The sequence below is a fragment of the Mya arenaria genome, chromosome 13 (genome assembly GCF_026914265.1).
Source record: "Mya arenaria isolate MELC-2E11 chromosome 13, ASM2691426v1".
NCBI lineage: Eukaryota > Metazoa > Mollusca > Bivalvia > Myida > Myidae > Mya > Mya arenaria.
In genome coordinates this window covers 7,502,663-7,528,766 of record NC_069134.1, presented here as the reverse complement: position 1 = coordinate 7,528,766, position 26,104 = coordinate 7,502,663, and the positions used below count along the sequence as shown (strand labels likewise).

Below are 26,104 nucleotides of genomic sequence, written 5' to 3'. Positions count from 1 at the left end.
CTTAAACTGTAACGAATGATTATCTAATGCTTCTAGAATTTGCTTGGAATATATGTATGTACTAACATACTATCTTGTATAGAAGTGGTAGCCATATTGATCATTTGTACATGACTGATCTAATCTATCTTGATTTAATGATGATGTTATTCTTTAATGCTGTCTGCTACTGTTGGAGTATCAAGCAAGACAATATTGAATGCAACAGAACAAAGCAGATAATATATAATATAGTTACATCAAATGTATCTGTGGAGCCAGGTTTGAAGTTATGTTCCTGGTCATTGCCCATGACCTTGGGGCTTGAGTGACCTCTGTCACCATACATCACCATGGTGATGAGCTGTCCATCATCCAACCCCACCTCTCCCCCAGTTGTCATGGTAATGTTGTACTTTATCCCTGTAAATGCAGGAACATAAGCCTTAATTTCTTTATTCAAATACTGCTTCACTATGTAAGCGTGTACCCCATACAGTACTACCAGAACATAGGAATTATATAGCAAAGGCACAGAATAATGTGCACAATGGAAAAAAATCTAAATAACAGGAAATAATGCTACGAAATCAGGATTTCAATGATTGACAGAAAACTTCAGTCTTTGCCGTGAGATGCAGTTTCAGTTGTTTTTTTCTATTTTAGTAATAGTAACATTGACATTGATCCTAGGGGCTCCAAATGCAATCCTATAAAACAGAAAGATATTCAGTTTGACCTGCTAATCTATTTTTAGTAACAGTGACCTTGACCCTGACTCTAAGGGCACCAAACACAATCCCAAGAAAAGTCTCCATAAACTCTTTTGTAAATACCAAACTTGGTCACACTTTGTCAACCCAAACTAAAGATATTCTGTTTCGAAGGTTTTTTTTTCTATTTTTAAGAACAGTGACTGACCTTGACCCAAAGGGGCCCAAACACAATCCCACAGAATATCTCCATAAACATTTCCTATATACCAAGTTTGGTCACAATATGTCAATCCAAATTTAAGATATTCAGTTTCAACTGTTGTTTTTTGTTAAGAAACAGTGACCTTGACTCTATGGGCCCCAAACCCCATAAACTCTTCATGTAAACCAATTTTGGTAACCATAGGTCAATCCTTACTAAAGTTATTCAGTATCATAGGTGAGTTTGACACCACCAGCCCACACCTGACAGCCAGCCTGCCAGAACAAAAATGTACGTCATTCCAATAACCAGACAATTAAACACACATTTACTTACAAAAACAAAGAAACAAAGACCAAACCATACCATGTGGCTGTGATGTTGGTTGTTCCTCCTCCACAGCGGGCGCCTCTGGGGAGGGGACTGGAGACTCCACCTTGGCTGGGCTAGGTTCACGCACCTCCTGCATAGTAAACATTTATTTGAAAAAAAAATATTATTGAAAAATCTAGTTGACCTTGACCCAAAGTTTAGAAACAATACACCATGGTGTTTGATTTTTCTGTGAATTTCAATTCAAATTCCATAAAAGAGTAACAAAGTTATGATGGAAACAGAAAAAGTTCTGCAATCTCCTTTCTGTGACATGAAATTAAAGACCATACAAATCATGACATACTTGAGTTGGTTCCAGAGGTGTTGGAGTTTCCTCCCTTGCTGGAGTTGGTTCCCTTTCTGGGGTTGGTTCCCGCTGGGGAGAGGGCGGCTGTTGTGACGTTGGTTCCCTTTCTATTTTTGCAGAAACAAGGGGGACTGTGACCTCAGGGAGGGGCGTGGTATTGTTGTTCTGGTTGCCATTGGTTACTGGCTCGTCAGAGGGGAACAATGTTCGTTCTACTTGTCCATCATCTTCACCAGCATCAAGCCATCTGAAGATGAACAGTACTGAGATGTAACAGATAAGCTTCCAACTTCCAACTTACATATATATGTTTAGTTAAATATCAAATAAAGCATGCAAACTTACCCAAAATTCACTTTAGCTATTTAAATTAATTTCTTATCCTTATCTTAATTATACCAGACAAACTAAACAATTGTACACAGTTTCAATTTAGTTACATATTTGACTTTCACAACTGGACATGTCTTTCAATGGCTAACTTATTGGACATTCACAACTTTACATGTCTTTCAATGTCTAATGTATTGGACTTTCACAACTTTACATGTCTTTCAATGTCTAACGTAATGGACATTTACAACTTCATATGTCTTTTAATTCACAACTTAACATGTCTTTCAATGTCAAACGTATTGGACTTTCACATCTTTACATGTCTTTCAATGTCTAATGTATGGGACATTCACAACTTTACATGTCTTTCAATGTCTAACATATTAGACTTTCACAACTGTACATGTCTTTCAATGTCTAACATATTGGACATTCACAACTTTACATGTCTTTCAATGTCTAACATATTGGACATTCACAACTTTACATGTCGTTCAATGTCTAACATATTGGACATTCACAACTTTACATGTCTTTCAATGTCTAACATATTGGACATTCACAACTTTACATGTCTTTCAATGTCTAACATATTGGACTTTCACAACTTTACATGTCTTTCACTGTCTAATGTATTGGACATTCACAACTTTACATGTCTTTCAATGTCTAACATATTGGACTTTCACAACTGTACATGTCTTGTCTTTCAATATCTAACGTATTGGACTTTCACAACTGTACATAAACTACAATGTCTTACGTATTGGACTTTCAAAACTCTATATGTCCTACAATTTCTTACTTATTGCACATGAAGAGGACTTGCTCTGTGTCCTCCACCGACTCATGAACCACGACTCGCTCCAGGAACCAACCACCACCTGAGGTACAGGTAAAGTTAAATCTTACATTTGAACATTTACACAATATGTAATTGTTAGAAGTTTTTAACATTATTATGAAAACTAATTATTAATTTTCACAACAGTTGTACAAAGCAGTAATGGCAATTTGACATGACTTAAACTCCACCACCCACCCTTCTCCATATTGTTATGTCCAATGAGAAGTTTGACGAGGTCACCGATATTGACAGCTTCTAAAAGGAACACATCCACTTGTCGGTCACGGAATTTCTCTGTGTTTGTCTCTGAGTGCTTGAGCAGACGGCGGCCGGTGGAACCCTGGTCGCCAATCAGACACACATACACCTCATTTTCCCAGGAGTCAGGGTTCACTTGACCAAGATGAACTGACAGTTTGTACTCCATAACTACAAAAAGAACAGTGACTGTTTCGAAACTGCAAAACAAACTCATCTTTTATTAGGCTAATAATATAAAGCATTTCTCCTGTACTATGTTTTCATTTCAAATGCATATTGTTTTCCACAAACAGTACAAAATAGATGAAATTACTATTACTCATTGTTTAATTTTGTAAATTTTGATTTTCGAAGAGTAATTTGCTAAATCATTACAATTTATTACCTTGCTGTACAATGACTGCTGGCCAGGGAACTGCTACCTCCCGGCAGCCGTCTAACTTGTTGTCAATGGCAACCCAGTCATTCACCTCCGCCCAGAACACGTCTCCACTGTCCTCGTCCTCAAACTTCACCTGGTATATCAGAAAAATTGGATCATTAGGAATATGTTATAAGTTATAATGAACATGTAACAAACCCTTTCAGACAAGCATGTTCATATTTTGTGGCTTTAAATGACCCAAAGAATAATTGAGAACATAAAAAAACAAGAGGGCCATGATGGCCCTAAATCACTCACCTGAGTAAAAGAGTTTAACCTTTGTAATCAATATAGCTTGATATTTCTCAAAGAATATTGAAAAACATACTGGTCAAACATGTTGCCTGGATAATCACTGACAGGACTTGTCACAGTTGCCTGCACACTGACAGGACATGTCACAGTTTCCTGCACACTGACAGGACTTGGTGATTGACTGCACACTGACAGGATTTGATGATTGACTGCACACTCACAAAATTTGATTCTCATACCTGCACTCTGACAGGACTTTGTTCAGCTGCCTGCACATTGACAGGACTTGATAATTGACTGCACACTGACAGCATTTGGTACAGATACCTACACTTTTTTCAGTTGCCTGCACACTGACAGGACTTTGTTCAACTGCCTGCACACTGACAGGACTTCATTCAATTGCCTGCACACTGACTAAACTATGTTAAATTGCTTGCACACTGAAAGAACTTTTAGTATAGATACACAAACAGCAAACAGTGCACCATCCAATAAAATCAATAAACTGCCTTAAGCTCTAAAAATCAAATATCAGAACACATTCAGCACCTTTCACTAATATTCTTCCATCTTGGTCAACATCACCTTCCTTTCCATGTTCAAAATCAAATTTGTCTTTATATACATCAAGGCTTTTTCACTATCCACACAGAAGATAAGATTGTAGCTTAGAATAATCTACATGAAGTTTACAAAAATCTACATGAAGTTCAATGGAAAAGTCTGATTATTAAATTTGTCATTAAGTAAAAAAGAAATTTCTTCTGAAGAATAAAGTGTATAATAATTATTTGAATCTATGAACCTACAAAAAAAACAATAATTACCTTAGAAACGACAATGTTGAAGACTTAATAAAATTTAAAATCTATTCCCTTGTTACTAAAAATAGAAAGCAGTGGAATCTCCAACAAAAAGAGAGACCATATAGCAAGACTTGCTGCCCTTGCTTCAAGAGTAACATTTTGGCCATTTTGTGATTGTTGTTGTTGTTGATCAATCATGACCCCTTGTTGTATTTTTGTAGAGGGTCACCCTAGGAAGCTTTTTGTCAAGTTTAATTGAATTTGGACTGGTAGTTTTAGAGGAGATGTTTTTTAAAGCAAAATAGGAAGTCAGCCATTTTGTTGTTGTTGCTGTTGTTGTTGTTGTTGATTAATCGTGACCACTTGTTGTATTTTTGTAGAGGGTCACCCAAGGAAGCTTCCTGTAAAGTTTCATTGAATTTGGATCTGTAGTTTCAGAGGAGATGTTTTTTTAAAGCAAAATGGGAAGTCAGCCATTTTGTTGTTGTTGCCGTTGTTGTTGTTGTAGATCAATCGTGACCCCTTGTTGTATTTTTGTAGAGGGTCACCCATGGAAACTTCCTGTGAAGTTTCATTGAATTTGGCCAGGTAGTTTCAGAGGAGAAGTTTTTTAAGCAATTGTTGACGGCCGGACTGACTGACGGCCGGACAAAGACCGATCACAATAGCTCACCTTGAGCACTTCGTGCTCTGGTGAGCTAAAAATGTTTAAAATTCAGTTGTAATCTTTTTAAAAGAAACCATGCAACATATTTAGCCCACATATAACTATATATTATTGAACAGTGTTACCTTCCTTATATACCAGGCCTTGTTCACAGACTGGTCAGCAAAACCAAACCTCACTTTACGGAGCTCACCGACTTTCTCTGTGTACTTGACCTGCAAAATAGTGGACAGTCATAAAGTGGTTTACTGTTGCCCAATATTTATGGCAAAATTTAAAAGGCCAACAGGACCACCAATATTTTGTAATGGTAACTATGGCAACAAAAGACCTTTTACATACCATGCTACAAATCAGTAGAGGTTTTTTCTGTTCAAAAGCAAGTTCCCTGTAATTTTGCATAAGCCTATGAATTTTTTTTTAATGTTATTGCCAAGCAGGTTTTGCCAAATTAATGGCAGTAAGGGCATAGGAAGCAATATAAACTTATGAACGTGTGTAACATCAGTGAAACATGTCTTTGCAAAAACTATCAAAAGTGGATAAAAAAATCCGCCTTTTTCACAAAAAAATGTTGTTGCCGTGACCTCATATATAGAAAGTGTACCTTGAATGTATCAGTGAGGCCTATCTGGAATGTGTCTGTGCTGGTGGGAGTGAGATGGAGGTGGGGGGTCTCCCCGTCCTGGCCACAAAACACAACCACCGGGTCCAGCGCACCGTCTGGGCCTCGTCTGCCCCCTGTAACCACCTCGATACTCCATCGGCCTGCTAAAATAGGAAAAATGACTGAATTACTAAATGCAGAGACTGGTTAATAGTTAAGATATTCAGATGTCAATGATAATGATGATATATCATATTCATATCAAAATATGAAAAGTGTATGATTACGTGTTTCAGAATTGATCAGAATACACGTTGACATATTCTATTTCCAAATCTTAGAACATTTTTGTAAAGCATGTTACCTGTGGGTTCAAGATGTGGGGCGTCCTTTATGGGTATGGCCACATGGCTGGGGATAGTGGCCGTCAACTTCAGGGTCTCCTCCACCTCTGAACCCTGGCTTTCCTTGTCCCCTATCCACCTGCCATGTAAACATACAAGTCATTTTATCAGATGTATAATAATGAAATTTTATAATTTCTTTTTAGCATTTCATAAAGGAAAAACACGAGAATCAATGTTGCTTCAATATATTCACTGTTTTCAATACTAAGCTTTTTTGCACCATTATGTTCTGTCTTCATGGATTCATCAATTTAATACAGATACATTTTTAACATTTGTACAAAATACAAAAAACATGATAACGTATAAAAAGCAGGTCACTCTTACCCTCCGAACATGAAGATCTGCTCCTCAGCCTCAAACTCGCCTTTTTTTACTACGATCTTCTCCAGTAACCATGGTTTCCCAGGACCCTTAGCAACCACAATCTTCTCAAGGTCACCAAGGTCAACAGCCTCAATCTCAAACTGGTCAACCTGACAAAAAGGTTTGTGTTGTTTTGTATTAATGTTTGAGATTATTAACTTTTAAACGGCCATTCATGTGGTTGTAAGAGTATTAAGTTGCATTTATAAAGGTAGTATTAAATGACAAACTTCACTGCCATTCAATGCAAAGCATGTGCTTGAAGTTTAAAAGATGAGTTTTACAGATTTGCAAAAAGCCAGTTAATGATCAAATTATTAAAATTTTAATTAATTCATGCAATAAGATTGATGAAAAGAAATTAATTGACAAAAGATGAACAGAGAACATCCAGGTGTTATTTATAAATGGTGTTAAGTATGGTTGATTATTCCATGTTATTAAATTAAATGCAGCAAATTTTTTATATTATAATGATTTTTTTAATGATTTCTACGTAAACATTGAGCTGAAATAAAAGAGTGCATGAAACACTTGCTGAAAACCATTGACCACATCAATACACATCTACACACTGCAAAAAGAAACCAACTCCAAAGACAGTCATGACAGCAGGGTGCTAATGTATTAGGATAGTGGATTGCATTCAGATGCTTGTCAATTTTCATTCCATTTATTATGCTCAACTGGTTTGTAAGATTTTGATATTCAATGCTATGTGAATTGCCAGTAATGAAAAGATGAGATTCTTTGAAACTTAAGTGCTTTAAGTATGTTATAAACACCTACAAATAACATTATGCCATATGGATACATGCATGTCAAAACTCGTACAAAGAAGGTAATAGATTCTATCAGTCTTGGCCTGTAAATGTTTCAATACTACATGTACTTCTTTAAATTGAAAACAAAGAATATAATACAGCTGAAGAAATGTTGCGTTAGAAGGCAATATCTCCACACGTTGATGAGTGACAGGGACAGTTGAGGGGACAAATGACTACAGTGTGTGTTCTAGCAACACGACATGATTCCAGTCCAACCTGACGTTATACATTACCTCAGACATGTCATTCTGTAACACAATGTTTACTATTACTGGTTAAGATAACATAGATATGGGCACACCAAATTTCCATTGTTAAGTACACTAGTTTTGTGCGTAAGGATCTCTATCACTATCACCACTAAACATATTGTAACAACTCTCAGCCTTTCTGAAGATTTATTAACAATAAACATTTATAATGTCCCAAATATTCCAATAATAGTGTGTGCTCATGGTTACAATATCTATCTATGGCCATACATCAGCCACGCTGTCCTACCTGCCCAGACTGGAAGCGTTTCTGTTTGCTCTTAGAGTGTATAAGATGTCGTCTGCCAGAGTCTGCATGGGAGCCATACAGAGTGATGAACACGTTGGCATTTGTGGAGGCGTTCATTTCCTCTTCACTTGTGTGTACCTCCACAAAGTATGGGATCACTGTTGGACAAATGACAGTCATTGTACACACAGTGGTAAATAATCATATAAATGTACAGCAAATGCTGAATGGACAATTAACCTGTTAATTCTTTCCAACGAGAGAGCTGCCTATAAGTGCTGAACAAAAAACACCAGTGTGATTTGGAAAATGGCCTAAAGACAATACTTAATCAAAATATTAAGACAATGTTAATCGTATATTGATTTCGTTTTGTTTATCCCTCCTTCAAGTCAGCTACTTTTATTCCCGCTTACCTCTATGTGTTGGTTTGTCGCGTGTGACTAGGGGTACCTCCTTGCGAATGTCGCCACCCACTTGTCCCACCCACTGGCTGAAGTCAAACACCAGCTGCTCCCCAGAACTCACATCCTCAAGCACCACCTGTAATGTATGGAACACATGTTTGGTGGAATGTCATAAATTGTGCTTTGTTTTTCTCCTCGTCTCTTCACATTAAAAAATCCAATACTTCACTTTTTACTAGCATGGCCATATAATTATAACTCCAAAAGAGAACTTTATTTCTAAATACTGAACATAATACTCTTGCTAGCTTCAAATTAAAATCTTTCAAACATGTAGAAGCGGAATTTAAACACAACGCAATGAAACAATTGTGCTAAAGCCCACCTTGTCAATGATCCAGAGAGCCTCTGTGTCCCCCTCATAGCCGGACGATACACGAATCTTCTCTATCTCACCAACGCCCGTCAGCTCGATGTTCTGGAAACAAAGTTGGTATTGGTTTAGTACATAACATCAACTGTTTTGTTATCTCAGCCTTGTTCATGGTGTAAGATCAAAACATTTTTCACCAAGTGTTAACAGAATGTAATATATTCAAGAGTGCTGCAGCCGGAGTCAAACATTTCTGTGATCATTGGTGAAATAATTTATCAAATTTTCTGTTTCATTCATGCATATTTCTTAAAAAATTGTCAATTTAATTGGCATCTAATGAAAATAACATTAAAACAAAAAATAAATAATAACATTTTAACGCCATCAAAAAAAAAAAAAAAAAATCAACACCATTTTTAAATATATTAACTCTATCGTAAATGCTATGCAACTTTTATTACTTAAAATGAGAACCAATGTCTACAAGGCCTCTTAACTTTAACTTTTTACTGCAGCGAAAATAACAGAAATAAAAATAACACAATGAAAAAAATGAAATAACATACCAAAAATGAACATGGAAACCTACATAAATCTCAACTGAAGAAATTGATCAGTTTAGTCTGTGTCATAAAATCACACAAAATGTTTTAAAGCACACACAAAACACAAAAGTACCATCTGTTATCAGACATAATACTCTCCACAGAGTTCTACAGTAAGTCCACCTACATGATAGATGTCTGTCTTGCCGGGTGCAAGGAGGACAACGGGGCTGTCAGTGTCAGGGTGAGTGAGCTCCAGGGGACCTCGGACTCCATCTGTACCGTACACAACCACCGACACCTCGCCTGCCTTCTCCCCACCCTGCAGCTTTGGCAGGTGCCCTGCACTCGCTGTCGTCACGTGAATGTTCCATTCCCCATCTGCCAAAGGTTTATCATAGAAAATTAAATGTTGGTATATAAAATATCTGTCATATTTCTAATATCATGCATCTTCTTCCTGAGCCGTATTTAATTACATTGTACAGTAAATTTTTGTAGTAATTGTTTCATCCTATAACATACACTGATACTAAGTATTTCAGACATATGTTTCCAAACTCATTTGAAAAGAAGCTGCAAAAATCTCCTCTATCTGAAGGCCTGATTCTAGCATGAAATAGCAAGTGTTTTTCACCTGATTGTGTATATCTAGTTGGCAGCGACATAGAGAATGGGATACACGCCAGGGGGGACAACTCTGTCATTGTCTTCCGGTCACCACAGCCTGTATCTAACCACCTGTGAGTTGATATAAGGTTTATTGTTTTCGTATCATATAACAAGAGGGCCATGATGGCCCTAAAACGCTCACCTAAGCAAAGGGCCACAACTCTGTGATAAAGCATTAATAAAAATGTTGCAATTTAAACATATCTTTACTGATGACCATGCCTTGTTTTATATAAATTGTAAAGGATCATGCAATGTAGCTACCTGTAAAGTTTCATTGAATATGGCTTGGTAGTTTCAGAGATTTTTTTTAAAGCAAAACATTAAGTCGGCCATTTAGTTTTTGTTGTCGTTGATCAATCTCAATGCCTGTTGTATTTTTGTAGAGGGTAATGCAGTGAAGCTTCCTGTAAAGTTTCAGTGAATTTGGCCTGGTAGTTTCAGAGGAGATGTTTTTTAAAGCATAACAGGAAGTTGTCCAAATTGTTGTTGTTGTTTATCAATCGCAACCCCTTGTTGTATTTTTGTATAAGGTTACCCAAGGAAGCCTCCTGTAAAGTTTCATTAAATTTGGACTAGTAGTTTTAGAGGAGATGTTTTTTTAAAGCAAAACAGGAAGTTGGCCATTTTGTTGTTGTTGTTGCTATTGCTTATCAATCGTGACCCCTTGCTGTATTTTTGTAGAGGGTCACCCAAGGAAGCTACCTGTAAAGTTTCATTGAATTTGGAGTGGTAGTTTCAGATGAGATGTTTTTTAAAAGCAAAACAGGAAGTCAGCCATTTTGTTGTTGTTGCTGTTGTTGTTGTTGTCGATCAAACGTGGATTTGGGATTTCACATGACAAGGTTTCCATGATGCTACAGATGACACTTTTCAAGAAGGGAGGTAATTGTGTGATGAAATAAATAGGAGTTTCATACGGGTACTTGTTTTATCTGTGCCCGTGGGCAAGATAAGGATTTCCAGAACAGCCAATTTTTTGGATCTACTTGTTTGAGGTGGGAGGAAAGAATTTCCAGCATGGCCAAATTTTTGGATACTTATCTGAGGTCGGAGAACAAGATTTCTCCTCACTGAACAAAAAGGTCATTTTAAAATTAGATTACATGCAAAACCTTAGCCAGAAATTCTAAGTCATATAATAAAAGCCGATAATTTACATTATATGCAAAATAGAGTTATCCAACTTGATTATTTCAGTATGTTTGATAACTGAATGTTGTATAAAGTTTACAATAATACATTAAGTAGTTGCTGAGATATGTGTGCTTACATGCAAAACCGTAACCAGAAATTTTAAGTCGAATAATAAAAGGCAATTATTTGCATTACATGCAAGAAATTTAACTTAATTAATAAAGTAGGTTGGATAGTTGGGGAGACATGCCTAAAGTTTCAATGCAAACCATGATGTTTTTGCAGAGATATTGACTGAATTGTAATTTATGAAAATCCTGAACCAAACTTTCGAAGTCGAATAAGAAAGAGCCCTGATTTGCATTATATTCAAACTAGAGTTATCTAACTTGGTTATTCAAAAAGGTTGGATGGTTGTGTACCATTTTATAAAGTCTTAATGCAATACACAAATGGTGAGGTTTATTAGTCACATGATAACCCTGGAGAAATTAAATGCATGTGGAATTGGATTCAAATATATTTTATTAAACAAGGAGTAATTATCTAGGGCAGTCACAATCCCATTAAGTATCATATCAGTTACAAATGGCAGTACCCATTGGTATGTAGTCAAGTTTTGGATTAGTTTAAATCAGGGGTACATGGCAAGTTTTTCCTGAACTAACTGATGCAAATTAAATGATTGTGTTATAGGGTGAAAGGTCAGAAAATGAGCCGAATTTTATGTAATATCAACAAAAAACAGATAGACATAAAAACTGAGGATGTTTCTTGATAAATTCATTATTTTATCATCCTTTTAATTATGAAAAATATCATAGAAATATGATGGATAGATATGTATCAGCTATCAGTCATTTTGTATTGATACAAATATAACATTGATTATTTTATTTGACACACAGCCCTGTTAATTATTACAAGCCATAGTTAAGATTACCAAGAATGAAGGAACGTAAAAATGCTGTGAATATAATGTTGGTAACACATTTCTAAGAAGCCTTACCTGTGACAAGGGAAAATGGTTTCATCCAGCTCTGCAACTTTGACTATGACCTCTTCACAGAACCAGCCTTGACCTCTGCCGACCTTGTTGTGACCAATGACGACCTTCTCAACACTCCCAAGGTCAACACAGGAAATGGTGAACTCATCCACCTGATAATTTTAATTTTCAAACATAAGTATTCATAACTTAAATTAGAATTAAACAAGCAAATTCGTTGAATTGATATCCCCCGCCTGATTGGGCTAAGTCAAGGAATGGAAATCAATTGTTGATGAAATATATATATGAGTTTGAGTTTGATTGCAACTGTTTAAGATAAAAAAAAAATTGTATAAAATGTAGCATTTAGAATTGACCAAGAAACCTAGTTAATGACTCCATGTTACCCAGTTCCAAACTAATCTAAGATTTCATCAAGGAAAACATTCTGATCAAGTTTCATGAAGATTGGTCCAGATATATTGCAAAAAATATAGCCTCTAGAGAGTCCACAAGTTTTTTTTAAGATTTGACCCAGTGACCTCATTTTTGACCCCACATTTGAACATAACTGACTATTCAATACCAATGTTTCGTTCGGGACACAATTTGTCAAAGATTTTACCTACTGACCTAGTTTCTGACCCCATGTGACCCAGTTTCAAACTATTCAACAACAATCAAGGAAAACAGTGTGATTAAGTTTCATGAATATTAGATTGCCTCTAGTGTGTTCCCTAATTTTTTCTAAGATTTGACCTATTGACCTTGTTTTTGACCCATATGACCCACTTTTAAAATGCAGTCAAATTTTAACCCAAGAGAACATTCGGACTACGTTTAAACATAATCTGACTAATCACCACCATAAAATAGTTTCAGACAAGATTTTTGAAAGATTTGAATAATGACCTAATTTTTTATCACATGTGACCCAGTTTAAAACATGTCCATGAGTTCATCAAGGAAAACATTCTGATCAAGTTTCATGAATATTAGACCATAAATAATGCCTCTAATTTGTTTCAAATATATTTCTAAGATTTGACCTAGTGACCTAGTTTTTGACCCCATGTCATCAAGTGGTACATCCTGACCAAGTTTGAACATAATCCGACCATCATTTCCATTCTGGACAAAACATTTCTAAGATTTGACCTAGTGACCTAATTTTCAATCATATGTGACCCAGTTTTAAATACGTCCAAGATTTCATCAAGGAAAACATTCTGATTAAGTTTTATGAATATTTGACAGTGTAAAATGCCTCTAGTATGTTTCAAAGATTTTTCTAAGATTTGACCTAGTGACCTAATTGTTGACCCCATGTGACCCACTTTTTTAAATGGTCCATATTTCATCAAGGGGAACATTCTGACCAAGTTTGAACATTTTCTGATCAATGCCTACCAAGATATGGTACCAGACAGACAAAAGGACAAACAGAAGAACGGACAGAATAATGGACGGACAACGCCAAAACAATATCCCCTTCCCAAAACATTCGATTTGGCGGGGGATAATAAGGGCAATGTTATTAACATCATGGATGGTTTATCTTTTGTTAAAACTGTGCAAAAAAATAATGTTCTCAGAAATAACCAGACATCAAAACTTTTATCCTAATAAACAAAACCATTTTATATATTTTTAAACAATACCTGTCCACCCCTAAACTTGTCCTGATTGCTTGACACAGCCAATAACCTTTGACCTGAAGTTCCCCACTGACCAATCAGATTGCAGAATACATCAGCCTCGGTCTCAGCCCTGGGCACATTGCCAGTTTTCACTGAGACTATGTAGATCTGATCTGAAAAAAAGAAAGAAGAACAAATTTAACTAGCAATATAATGGGTTTCTTCTAAAATATTTTTTACTTTATTTATATTTCATTATATATATCTGATTAAAAATAAGTCCTTAATCGTTCTTATATGCCTTATAAGAAAATAAGCAACATGCATCTGTCTTTTAAATCAGTTACACATTACTCTGTTCCAACACATTCACATTATAAACACTGACACAATTTACTTCCTACCTTTTAATGGCGCAATGTCTGGTCTTGGTAGGGCGATTTCAGCCACACCCTCTGTGTTCTCATTGGTCGATTCTATCAAATCATTGTGCTCAACTATAAACTCCTCGCCAGTATCCTGGTCCTTCAACTTCATCTGAAAAGTTTATCAACCAGTTTATATATTTATTCTAGATATCTCACAATGTGTATGACTTAAGGTAAGGCCAATACTCAGAGCTTGAGTTTAAACACAGTTATGTCAATCAACAAATTGGCAATCTCCGCCTTACCTTGGCAAAGTACCATGAAGAACCCAGCTGTCTATCTTGGAAAGAGAGCCTCACTTTGAATATCAACCCGATGTCTGCAGCTTTCACCTGCATAATAAAAAACATACTGGTATAATAGTGTATAGCAATAAAAACCAAACATATATGTGAGTGTTTGGTAATGTCAAGAAGTAGATAATGAAACTTTAAGTGGATTTATTTGAAACTTTAAGTGGATTTATTTGATATAAAGAAAAACGAATTTTAACACAGTAATTGTCCTAAATTCACATTTTCTATGGAAAACAAGGTTAAAACAGTAAAAGCCAGCAGTATTCAAGTCTTTCTCACCTCAGCCTTAACAATGGAGCCAGGTTTCAGCTCCTCTTTGCTGTTGATGCAGACTGGCTGTGACTCGCCCATGAGCCCACATAGCACTAGTGTTACCTGACCCTGGGTGCCAGCATCAGGCTGGGTACCAGTGGAGGCAAGAACCAGCCAGCGGCCCTTTGTGTGCACAGGGCGCTCCAGACCCCGAGAAATCGACTCTACTGCTTCCACAAGATTGGTGGAGGGACACACCTCTACAAATATGGAACACTTGGTATACATGAATAGCCAGTTTATGGGAAATTTTCATTCCTGTGCTTAATACATTCTTAAAAACATTGTAAGATAATCATCATTATTTCTTTTCTCTACATAGAGTTAGTTATTACGCCTCAGAAATATAACAATCCCTCATGGTAATCAGCACAGTTATTAACATTTTCAACTTAAATATTTAAACCAATAATGACTGCTGCAAACCAAAATACAGTCGAAACTCGTTGGCTCAATATCTCACGGACCGATTTTTTTTTACTCTATGTTCATATAAAATTTGATCGGATGGCTCAATATCTTGAGGGTTGATATTTCTCCACTCCAATTTCACACTTTGTTTTGTTTGCTTGGGTCGATGTCATTTTCGCGGGTTCAGGTAAGAATCTCACATCTCGATTTGTTTGCTTGGCTTCATTTAGCAAAAGGCGCTAATCGATAAAAAAATGCTTGATTTCATTATAATTATTATCAAATTTAAATGGTTAAACAGTGTGAATAAACATGCCATCACTTTAAGTTCTGTCTTTAATTGTTATCCATGTATACATTTCAATGCATTTTGATATAACTTATAAGCTATGTTAGTGTTACTCACTGTTTAAAATTGCTTGTTTGTTGTTTTCGCAACAAACAATGTATTTTTATTCTTATTTTATTGCGAAAATAAACAAAACAATCAAATGATACTTTCTAAGTATCAAATCAGTCATGTTACGAACTGTACGATGTGTCCAATAAATACTCTTCTTTTGCGGAGATAGCGTAGCCAATAAAAAACGAGGTAATTAAGACTTTTTGTAACGAATAAAAAACATTCTGTAAGCAATCCCGCTTGGGTTGATATTTTCAAGGCTCGAAGTATTTTGGCCAGTCCCTAGAATATCGAGCCATAGAGTTTTGACTGTACTACTATTGCAATTTTTTTCTCGGAATATATTATCTACATTATGTACTGAAACTATTAGTGGAGCACCTGTATTGTACCTACCTGAGAGGAGAAACTCTGTGACATGAGTATCACTAGGTAGAAGCCACTGATGGCAGTAGAACATGTGCTGTGTAGGCGACCTCACCCCCTCTGACACTGACACCTGCTGTATGTGCCAACGACCTGTAGGAGAGGGTACATGGTAACAACATTGGGACACACCATAACCATCCTCATCATCACCATGCTCATCATCATCCTAATCATCCTCATTCTCCCCCTCCTCATAATCATCATCATCATCATCATCATCATCATCATCATCATCATCATCATCATCATAGTCATTATGATCATTGTCGTCATCATCATCATCATTTCAAGTCAAACAAGGGGCATAACTCTTTTTTTCTAAATCCAGAGTCAGCTACGCATGTGCACATTGTCACTGGTAATATGTGAACAAAGTTTCATGTGATTATTATGAACAGTTATTAAGCTATGAAATTTCAAGTTTTTCTATGATTTTTTTCAAACTATCAAGGGGCATAATTTAACAGTTATTAAAGCCAGAGTAATAGGCCTTGCTACACATGTGTACTCAAATCAAACATGCCATATTTCTAGAGACCATACCACAGGATTTGTTCAGAAAGGCTGAAAATTCGAGGGGATTTTGATAGAATTCAAGGCAATTCTTTTAGCAGGTTTAAGTTGAATAATTTTAGACGCAAGTACGAAAAAAATATATTCGCATATATTTATTGCTATGAAAGTCTTTATCTTTTTGTACATACAGAAGTATTTTATTGATCATCACGTTCTTATGAGACACTGTTATGTGATATGCAAATACTGAATACTGTAATGCACTTGCAGAAAAATATGTCATAGAAAATATGTTTTGGAGAGAATTTATTTGGCATACCTTCCTGCAAAGTGAATTAAAAATTACTGTAAACTTACTAACAGCAATGATGACTTTCAGACAAAAAGAGAATAGAATTTTTTATTTCTTCCATATTTGTATCCTTTTGGCATTTAATAAAAATAAATATTCATTGTAATTCATAGTCATTTTCTCCCATGTGGAGTTGTTTTTTTGTTTACATTCAGTTTCACTTACAGACTGTGTTTTTACTTTGTCAAATATTATTATTTTCTAAATTCAGGAAGATTTTTATTCCCTGCCGGGAGACCAGAGAAATGATTAAATTTTTAGGGGATTTTGCATGTTTGACTCAAATATTGTTGCTTGTGACACTGTGCACAGTTTCATGTAAATATCTTTAACACTTTTTGAGTTATGGGCAAGGTTAACATTTTTGTTCGCCACCAACACTTCAATGTACAACACTACCAAGGCTAGGACAATTACTTGACTTTTTTCTTTCCAAAAAAACCAAACAGACGACCTAAAACAGATGTTTTAAATATTTCATTTAAATCATATGCTTGCATAACATCTATCATGATGTATGTTACTTGATGTGATTCAAGTATGTTTCATTATCAGTGCATAATTGCACTTCCTGATGCAATTCTTAATTTTACTGCATTTCCTGATGCAATTCTTAATTTTACTGCATTTCCTGATGCAATTCTAAATTTTACTGCATTTCCTGATGCACTTCTTAATTTTACAGCATTTCCTGATGCACTTCTTAATTTTACTGTTCAATTTTTTTCACATGAGAAAAATGAAACTTTGAACATTGAAGCACTCATTCTGCTCAGAATCGCAGTAGTTTGCAGAATGATTAATGTATGTTTGTTGGAAAATATTTACAGGTATATAACAAAAACTTGGACAAAAACTTAGACATATGTTTATGAGTACTGCGCATGTCTACCACATCCTGCAGATTTGAAGAGTTTTCTGGGAAAGTGATTTGGCTTTGGTGCACATGTTTTGATATTTAAACCAAAGCGAGGGTTTGTGTTTTCTGTGACTGTAGAAACTCCAAGGTTGTAACATTCATACGATATACCAATTTAAGGAGGATAATCGCACTACACAGCACAAAATGTATAAGCATTGCACAATGTTGGTGATGATAGTGATGCTTCTCATTGTAACTGGATTTGTAAGAAGTGATTTAGTGGAAGAACGGTTGCGTGAACTGGAAACAAATGTTAGGGTACATACATAGCAGATTGCCCACTGGAAACAAGATTATGACAAATTCAAACAAGACGTTACAAAAACCCTTAAAGAGATTAAACTCCAGCTAGGTGCCGTACCCACAAGTGTTCCATCAAATGCTGAAAGTAGCGTGAATCCCATCTATGAAGCTCTGATGAAAGGCCTTGCGACAGAGAAAAAACACAATCAAGAGGTCGAGATAAGGATGACGAACATGATACAGTCTGTGAGCAAGCAGCAAGATGCCCTGAACAACAATTTATCCACTGTTCAAGAAAAGGTTGAACTTATTAATTCAAGGATGAATGACTTTGAAAATGAAACCTCAAAGCAAAAAGAATTCAATGAGAATCTGAGTGAGAAAGTTGAAAGTATTGAAAACGTTACAAAAGAAGTTGGATCAATCAAGAATGAAATGAGTTTGATCAAAATTCAGATATCAGGTTCAAACAAAACAATCCTGAGTGAATCATCTAAGCTGGAATCAGTCAATGATAAAGTTCAGGCTCTGAATGATTCAATTGAAGGTGAAAAGAAACAAAGATCCAACGCAATATCGCAGATACAGCAACATCTGAACAACACGCAGGTAGCCTTTTCTGCCAGACTGAGTAAAAGTATAGAAGACCTGCAGGCATGGCAGACGATTGTGTTTGATAATGTGCTAACAAACAACGGAAACAGTTACTCAGAAAAAGCAGGGATATTCAAGGCACCAAGGAAAGGGATCTATGGGTTTTTTACACATATCATGGGCTCATCAAGGGTTAATGAATTTTCTGTACAAAAGAATGGCGAAAACTCAATGTATTTATATTCAGCAGGGAAATTTAATGATACCGATGCGAATATGGTTGTTTTGGAACTGGTTGAGAAGGACCAAGTAAAGGTTGTAAAGCACGGGCCGTGGGGAGAGAAACCATTCTATGTGCACCATGACTGGAGCTCTTATTCGGGGTTTATGCTTTAAGCACTGTAGATTATGTCTCTGTTAGTTCCAAAGCTTTATATGGATACTACATGAAAACAATTAACTGTATTTTCATACATGATTCATTATACATGTACAGTTAAAATTGGCTATGTCAATCTTTGATATCTCGATTTTAGGGTTGTTTTGAAGTTTTTTTCCTGGTTCCGACTATATGCCTTGTTACTAAATAAAACAATTTCGCTTATGCTGATTTTTCTATTACAATTTTTCGCTGTATCTAAGTCATATTTTAGTCCCTGCAGTCGAGTTTCAAACATTTCCTGTATAGTTTATGTTAAACTGCAGATCTAGCTGAAGGTGTGTTATTTTCATTATGAATGTGCTTTCATTGTTTAATGTGCTATATTGTTGTTTATTATATCATGTATGTGCTATGCTATCATCGTTTAATGTGCTATATTGTTGTTTATTTTATCATGTATATGCTTGTTTTATATTTATGTTAGTGTTATCAAGAAACATGCTTAAAGTTGACACAAAGAAATTCAAATTTTATTTTCAATGATAGGATTGCTGTTTTCACAACGGAATAATATTACAAGACCGATTCAACGGGAGATGAAAATTAATATCACTGAGAACAGAATTTGGACTGAAACGTCTTGGGTTTGGTGCTACTTTTTTTTTATTTCAGCTGTATTGAATGATTGTTTTCTTGACTGTCTTCCTGCGTTCCCGACGACTTCGACATAGCAAGTTTGGACTTTACAATACATTTCTAGTTCTTTTGTTTCCTTAGCCTTACAATTCTGCGTTTTAGAACTTTTCTAATATATTGTTTAAATTATTTTGTCAAATCAGAATAAATCTTAACAGATCAACTTAGCTCAAGGAATCCACCAATAAAGTGATTGTACATAGCTCTTTCTCACATTACTTTATTTTCATAAAAATAATAACTATAAATTAGTAGTTACCTTGATCAGGACTGCCGAAGGTTACTTCAATTTTTTTTATTTTCCCAACTGAAACGGCTTCCACAATGAATATGTCAGTTTGTCCAGGCTGCCAAGGGAATCTATTTTTAGAAATGGCTCCAGTGAGGTCCCTCAAGCCAATATCTCCATCTACACCAATCAGATTGAGTCTTACATTTGCATTGTCCACCCCAGCATCCTTGTAACTTCCTGTTGTCACAGCAACCACATAGCGTAACACTGAAAATCATGGTTTAAATTTCAAAATCAAAATTTAGATCCAATGAGAGACTGATAACAACTATTGCCCAAATGGTGACATGTCAAGCCCACTGAAATAGACTTTGACACACATAACTCTCTTCCATGCTATTGCATTACAGAATAACATAAGAGTTGAAAAATACATGAAACCTGTGACACTACGCCTCAGCATGGTAAAAGTTTTTCAAAAATCCTATAATGAATGGTAAAGTTACAGCCCTGATAAGGTTTAGTCTAAACCAGTCCAATCAACAGTACTCATTTTGACTAGTTAGTGTGACCTTAATCTTTCAAGTGCAGACCTGGGACTTTTGCGTAAAACGCAGCCTCATCATGGTGTACCTTCATGGCTAGTTATTTGAAAATCCTGTATTTCATGGTCAACATACAGCCCTCACATGGATCATTTCAACCTTTGACCTTTGACTGTGACCTTGACCTTTGACATACAGACATGGTCTTATGCGCGAAACACACCACTTCACCATGGCCAATCTTTATGGCAAGTTTTTTGAAAATTCTATAATGCAGTCAAGATACAGACCAGACAAAATTAGTCAGGGCGGACAACACACATGCACGCACTGACGCATAAACACACATGTCACCACCATTGTGACAACTATGTCTCGCTCATCGTAAGCAGGTTTGTCAACAAATGCCTGTCTACTAACACTAAAGAATGGCTTTTGCGCTCATACTGTATAAATGCAGTAGAGCACACAAGCATTTTCCTGAAACCCTTAGGCAAATGTAAATATACTAATTTGTCAACCTTGATACAAAGTTTGAAAGCAATTCACATTAATACCCAGTACTAAATACCCAATATTATGTGGGAGTTTAAGTATTAGGAATATTTATATAAGATTCAAACCTGGAAGGCTAGGGGTGCCTTTGCGTACTGCTGGTAGTTCTCTACAGATTGAACCATCATCTTTGTCAAGGGCAAGCCAGCGGTCGGCGTAAAACATTAGCTCCTCACTGCTATCCTCATCATACATTCGCACCTGAGTACAAAGAGGTTTTGATATGAAATATTGACAGTGACAAGGATTTATTGACATGTCTGCAAGACAGAGAATTAGTAGAAGGGCTGCATAACACTCTTAGATGAATTATTAAAATGAATAGATATAAAACTATGACCCATTATAGAATTTAGGGCGATGTATAATAGTACAAATTCATGATTCTCATAATGATCATTGTACTTCACTTTTAGTGGCTTTAGTAAATCAGAAGGAATGCACAATAAAATCAGCAATATCGTACATAATCAAGCCTCCAGTCAGGTTGAGAGCCAGAGTTGTCATGTTCTAGTCGGATCTTGGTTACTCGGCCAACCTGCCCAGTACTGATATGGAATTCAGACTCGGCCCCGGAAGTGAATGCCAGAGTCCCAGGGTCTGGAGATGAGAGGAGGAGGGCTTCAGTGTGGCCGCTGGTGCCATAAACAGTGATTAGAACCTTCCCCGTGGTGGCTGTCCTTTCACCCTCGCTTGTCTTCACAGTCACTGTCCATGAGCCACCTGGTTTAGGAATACTAGTCATAAAACAACTGTTGAAAGGCTAATGAATAAGTTCTTCTTCCACAATCATGATGGGGGTACATGATTTACTTTTAATCAAGGTGATGATCTACCTTAAACTCTTATTTTTTCATTTCATTTGAAATGATTTTTGAAATTAAGTTAATCAAGTGTAAACTTACTGGATTTTTTCTTTTCCTTTGTTGATGGTTGTTTTTTTGTGTCAATGACATCTGAAACAAATATTATAGCTTTTATTCACTAAACCAGTTTATTTTTATTTATCAATACCTTTAAAAAATAACCATAACAAATTATTTGAAAAACGCTGAAGTACGCTGTAACCCAAAATAACATTTCTAACTTAAGTACAGCGCACAATCTTTTTATATAAGTACCATTTTGAGCCTAGTATGTACCAATCATTCTAATCAATGCACATACCAATCATTGCCAAGTACATTCCAATCATTCTGAGCCAAGCATGTACCTATCATTCTGAGCACAGTACCTATCAATTATTCTCAGCCAAGTACGTACTGATCATTCTAAGCCGAGTATGTACTTACCATTCTCAGCCAAGTACATACCGATCATTCTGAGCCAAGTATGTACTAATCATTCTCAGCCAAGTACATACCAATCATTCTCAGCATCCTCTCCGTTTGGCAGTCATCCTCGTGTGTGTCCAGCCAGCGGCCGCACGGGAACACGTGCCGCATGTGTGACTTTTCCTCGCTCCTTTCTGTGACAACAACCTTCTCCACAAACACGCCAGCCCCGTGTCCTCGACCATCATGACACAACGATAGTTGCTCTAGAGTCTCAAGATCCACAACTTCAAACACAAATGTGTCCAACTGCAAAATGAATAAAAGCAATAGCTCGTATTAAAGGACATTTAATTTAAACATCATATTTTTCACAACAATGTGAAGAAAGTTTTGATAACTTAAACTAAGTTACTCTCGTTCGCACAATGTTGCCAAAAGTGTGGTCTTGTGTAGTGGAGGAAATAAAAGTACCCAGAGGAAACTCGCTTAGTGACCACTAACCAAACTCACTTATGGCCGGGCTGGGAACCACTGCGCTAACTGGACAACCTATAGGTTATAGAGGACATTTAAAGCATGTATTATTAATCTCTAGTATTGATTAGCTCTTTTAATAGGAATACTATACATGTAACAAAATAAAATAAAATAACGTATTAACCACATCATTCTCAAGGTAATGGTCATACATTTATTATTATGTATTTACCAAGACAACTGGTTTAATGTGAATGTGTCACATAACCATTTAATTTGGTTAATTGCATACTATTAACCAATGACCAGTAAAGTGGTCAAGATTATATTGTGTCTACTGACTCAGCTTCTGTATAGAATGACTACTGATTTACTAAAATAAATGTACAGCAGATTTGAAAATGCTGCCATCCCATTGGGCAAAATATAATTTTGAGCACTAAAACCAGAAAAAGACATGCACTTACACCGACATAACACTAATGGCTTTACTTAACCCTGGCTTGTGTTTTAAGTCATTGAATAAACAAACAATAAACAATATTTTGTCTTGTTATACATGTATCTGAGCCTCACTGAGCGAGACCAAAGAAACATTTGCACTCAGGGAATAACAAGTTGCCCTTCAAGAAAGAAACAGAAACAAACAACTTTAGAAATTAATCACTGGTAACAAGATTTAAACTGACACAATCTTGAACCAATTGAATACACAGACCTTTTTCTGAATACAATCATTTTCCTTCATATGAAACCTAGACATTCTCTGTGAAATACAGAAGAACATAGATAAAATCAGTTTTATAATGCAGCTTTGTAACACACAGAGATAGCAATTCCATTCCATTCATACTTATTTTTATAAATCTGTAACACAATTTATAGTTTCAAAGGCAGAGACACTTTGATTCAAACAAACAAAATCAACCCGAAAAACTTAATGTGTTTTACAAATAATTTTGGTTAAAACAGGAATAATTTTTAGGTTAAAGTATATATACTTAAGCTATAACAACTAAGTCTCAATGTTATTGGCCCTGGTTGATTACCTGCCCTCTCTGGAACTTGACTCTGTTACTAACGCTCTTGTGGAGGAGGCGTTTCCCACTGTCACCATGGGAACCATGGAGTGTGATGTACATGTTGGCGTCTGTACTCGCGGCCCAGTGGTCACCCACGACTACCTGCACCTCATACTTCAATACTGTTGGAGAAACATGTGTATGGTATCTTATCATCAAATTATTCAACACACAGACACTCTTTTACAACATGTATCAAATGCTCAACTTACACAATAAAAAAGTCACATCAAAGCATCTTGAATTATATTTGCTTTCTTTTGTTAAGAAGGACTGTTATCGTTATATCATAATGTCCATGAGCATATTTTTTGGGGTTTTTTTTATGTATGTAATTTTGTTAAGCTCATCCTTGAATTTACTATGTAGAACAATTAAAGTGGTTGAAAACCTACACTGTGGTATTGGTTTCCCAACTCTAATGGCAGGAAGTTCCCGACACATGTCTCCGTCATCCATGTCACGAGCTAGCCAGCGGTTGAAACTGAACACCAGGGGCGTCTCACTCCCAGGCTCAGACATACGCACCTGCATAATGTACAATGGTGCAGAATTATGTCAGCATACTGACAGAAACTGAGATTGCATTTACAGAGTGAACTAGAATGGTTTTTAATTTTCTCTAAATATATTATTTTTATGTCAAATCTATAAAAACGATATATTCATTTTTAGTACCAAAGGCACTAAACATTTGTAAATGTACAAATGCTGCTTTTTGCTGACATGCCCTTTGAATCAGTTGGTAACAAATACAGCATGCTTGCATGTTCCTGTCCCCCTGGCCTGCTTGTTGTACCCACCTCGTTGAGGAACCAGCGACTCCATTTCTCACTGTCATCTCGACCTATTCGGATCTTGTACACCTCTCCAAAACTACCTTGAGGAACCTATTATCAAATAAAATCAGTCTGAAAAGTGGTTTCTCACTATTACTTGAATTAAACTTTCTCATTTGCAATCCTTATGGCCAAGATCAACTGTAAAGTGAATGAAAAAATCTATTAACACCAAGTTGTACTTGTTAAAAACACAAAAATAATCAAAGTGTTTGGAGTAAATATTGTTTCTCTGTGAAACCTTTGCACTGTCAATTTCTAATCATTAGATCAAACCATTTCAATATTGGCACCACAACTCAACTCACAGTAAACTTATCAATATTTCCGGGCTCAAACACTTTCTGGGTGGGGATGAGAGCATGCAGGTCAATCTGATCTGACTTTCCATTCTCCCCATACAACATGACATGGACTTTTCCAGTGCTGTCAACATCAGACTCAGGCCCCGTGATTATCTCCAACTGGTAGTCACCCTCAGGCTCTGAATCACAACATATTACTATTTTAATAAAATAAATATGTTATCAGAGTGCTCTTTATTCCATATCAATTAAAATAAAAATCTGATTCAAACTTTGTTGTTATATATCGTTAACCATCCCTGTTGATTGCAAAACAGATCCAATATTCCAAAAAGCAAGGTCAATCAACAATGAAGTTTAACCACAAATCTGAACAACGCAATCAAAGAGTTCTAGGAAAAGCAAAGACCTGAGTACAGAGTCCACATGGCCAAATGTACTGTAAATAAAACTTACTAATTCAAATGTATGGCTAAACAAAGCTGTTATTTAGAAAAATATATATATTACCTTTTTCAGGCTCTGCTTCTGTTTTATCTGAAAAACAGAAAAAAAAGAAAAGAAATTAAAGCCTACCTGATTAAATGTTAAATGGAAGGTATTGTCAACAAAACTCAATGTTAATATCTAGTGGGAAGTGAATATTCCTTATAAAATGTGCAACTTTATATTCTAATACAAAAATTATGGTACAGCAACAGTTAATATTTTGGAAATAGGTACCATATTTATCATGCCTATCACTATAATTTATGGCATAGTGAGTAAAGAACTGAGAATATATAATACATATTTTCATGTAATTGTAGGCTGTTAACAAACATCTTGTGTCACAACAAATATATGAGTGTATATATGGTTAGAAGATAATTATCAGTTTCAGTGTAAGCTCACAATATACTTTACTGAGTGAGCACCAAAAGTGTGTCATGAGAGAAATATTAAGTTTTGATGTTCATGAGGTATTGCAATATTACACTGAATTAATTTTTCTGTTTCTTATATGCCTTAAAAGTATACAAAATAAAAGTTAGTTTTAGTTTAGTTTTTCCGGAAGCCGCGCCATATTGTAGGCAAATGTAAATGTTGAAAATAAAGTTATTGAAATTGTGTCCCTGCCCTGTGTGTGCTGATGTTTCATTTACATACGAGAG

The 26,104-nt window shown here is 35.8% G+C and overlaps 2 protein-coding genes across 8 annotated transcripts in view; one reads left to right on the top strand and one right to left on the bottom strand.

The window, feature by feature from the left end:
- Nucleotides 1–26,104, bottom strand: part of LOC128212967 (lipoxygenase homology domain-containing protein 1-like) — a 79,738-nt gene that overhangs the window by 24,596 nt on the left and 29,038 nt on the right. For 5 of the 7 annotated variants that reach the window (XM_052918389.1, XM_052918394.1, XM_052918392.1 and 2 more), the window contains 32 exons: nt 25,461–25,487; nt 24,954–25,129; nt 24,610–24,696; nt 24,202–24,334; nt 23,774–23,928; nt 22,334–22,553; nt 21,876–21,926; nt 21,437–21,693; nt 21,039–21,171; nt 19,898–20,137; nt 15,901–16,023; nt 14,658–14,890; nt 14,328–14,414; nt 14,059–14,191; nt 13,676–13,827; nt 12,033–12,184; nt 9,852–9,955; nt 9,402–9,595; nt 8,679–8,771; nt 8,303–8,429; nt 7,887–8,044; nt 7,619–7,633; nt 6,520–6,668; nt 6,150–6,268; nt 5,786–5,949; nt 5,304–5,393; nt 3,409–3,538; nt 2,958–3,191; nt 2,721–2,799; nt 1,577–1,826; nt 1,264–1,360; nt 239–402 (listed from right to left, as the gene is read on the bottom strand). In XM_052918389.1, coding sequence (XP_052774349.1) covers nt 239–402; nt 1,264–1,360; nt 1,577–1,826; nt 2,721–2,799; nt 2,958–3,191; nt 3,409–3,538; nt 5,304–5,393; nt 5,786–5,949; nt 6,150–6,268; nt 6,520–6,668; nt 7,619–7,633; nt 7,887–8,044; nt 8,303–8,429; nt 8,679–8,771; nt 9,402–9,595; nt 9,852–9,955; nt 12,033–12,184; nt 13,676–13,827; nt 14,059–14,191; nt 14,328–14,414; nt 14,658–14,890; nt 15,901–16,023; nt 19,898–20,137; nt 21,039–21,171; nt 21,437–21,693; nt 21,876–21,926; nt 22,334–22,553; nt 23,774–23,928; nt 24,202–24,334; nt 24,610–24,696; nt 24,954–25,129; nt 25,461–25,487 — 4,526 coding nt within the window. The remainder of the gene's footprint in view (nt 1–238; nt 403–1,263; nt 1,361–1,576; nt 1,827–2,720; nt 2,800–2,957; nt 3,192–3,408; nt 3,539–5,303; nt 5,394–5,785; nt 5,950–6,149; nt 6,269–6,519; nt 6,669–7,618; nt 7,634–7,886; nt 8,045–8,302; nt 8,430–8,678; nt 8,772–9,401; nt 9,596–9,851; nt 9,956–12,032; nt 12,185–13,675; nt 13,828–14,058; nt 14,192–14,327; nt 14,415–14,657; nt 14,891–15,900; nt 16,024–19,897; nt 20,138–21,038; nt 21,172–21,436; nt 21,694–21,875; nt 21,927–22,333; nt 22,554–23,773; nt 23,929–24,201; nt 24,335–24,609; nt 24,697–24,953; nt 25,130–25,460; nt 25,488–26,104) is intronic. The other 2 variants (XM_052918393.1, XM_052918395.1) reach the window with 1 other exon arrangement.
- LOC128212970 (heavy metal-binding protein HIP-like) lies at nt 17,561–19,840 on the top strand. The gene has a single exon (XM_052918398.1). The coding sequence runs from the start codon at nt 18,141–18,143 to the stop codon at nt 18,954–18,956; it is 816 nt and encodes a 271-aa protein (XP_052774358.1). The 5' UTR covers nt 17,561–18,140; the 3' UTR covers nt 18,957–19,840.

What these genes read in the sequence shown, in the direction of transcription:
- LOC128212970 (XM_052918398.1), top strand. Translation starts at nt 18,141, where the DNA reads ATGAAAGGCCTTGCGACAGAGAAAAAACACAATCAAGAGGTCGAGATA.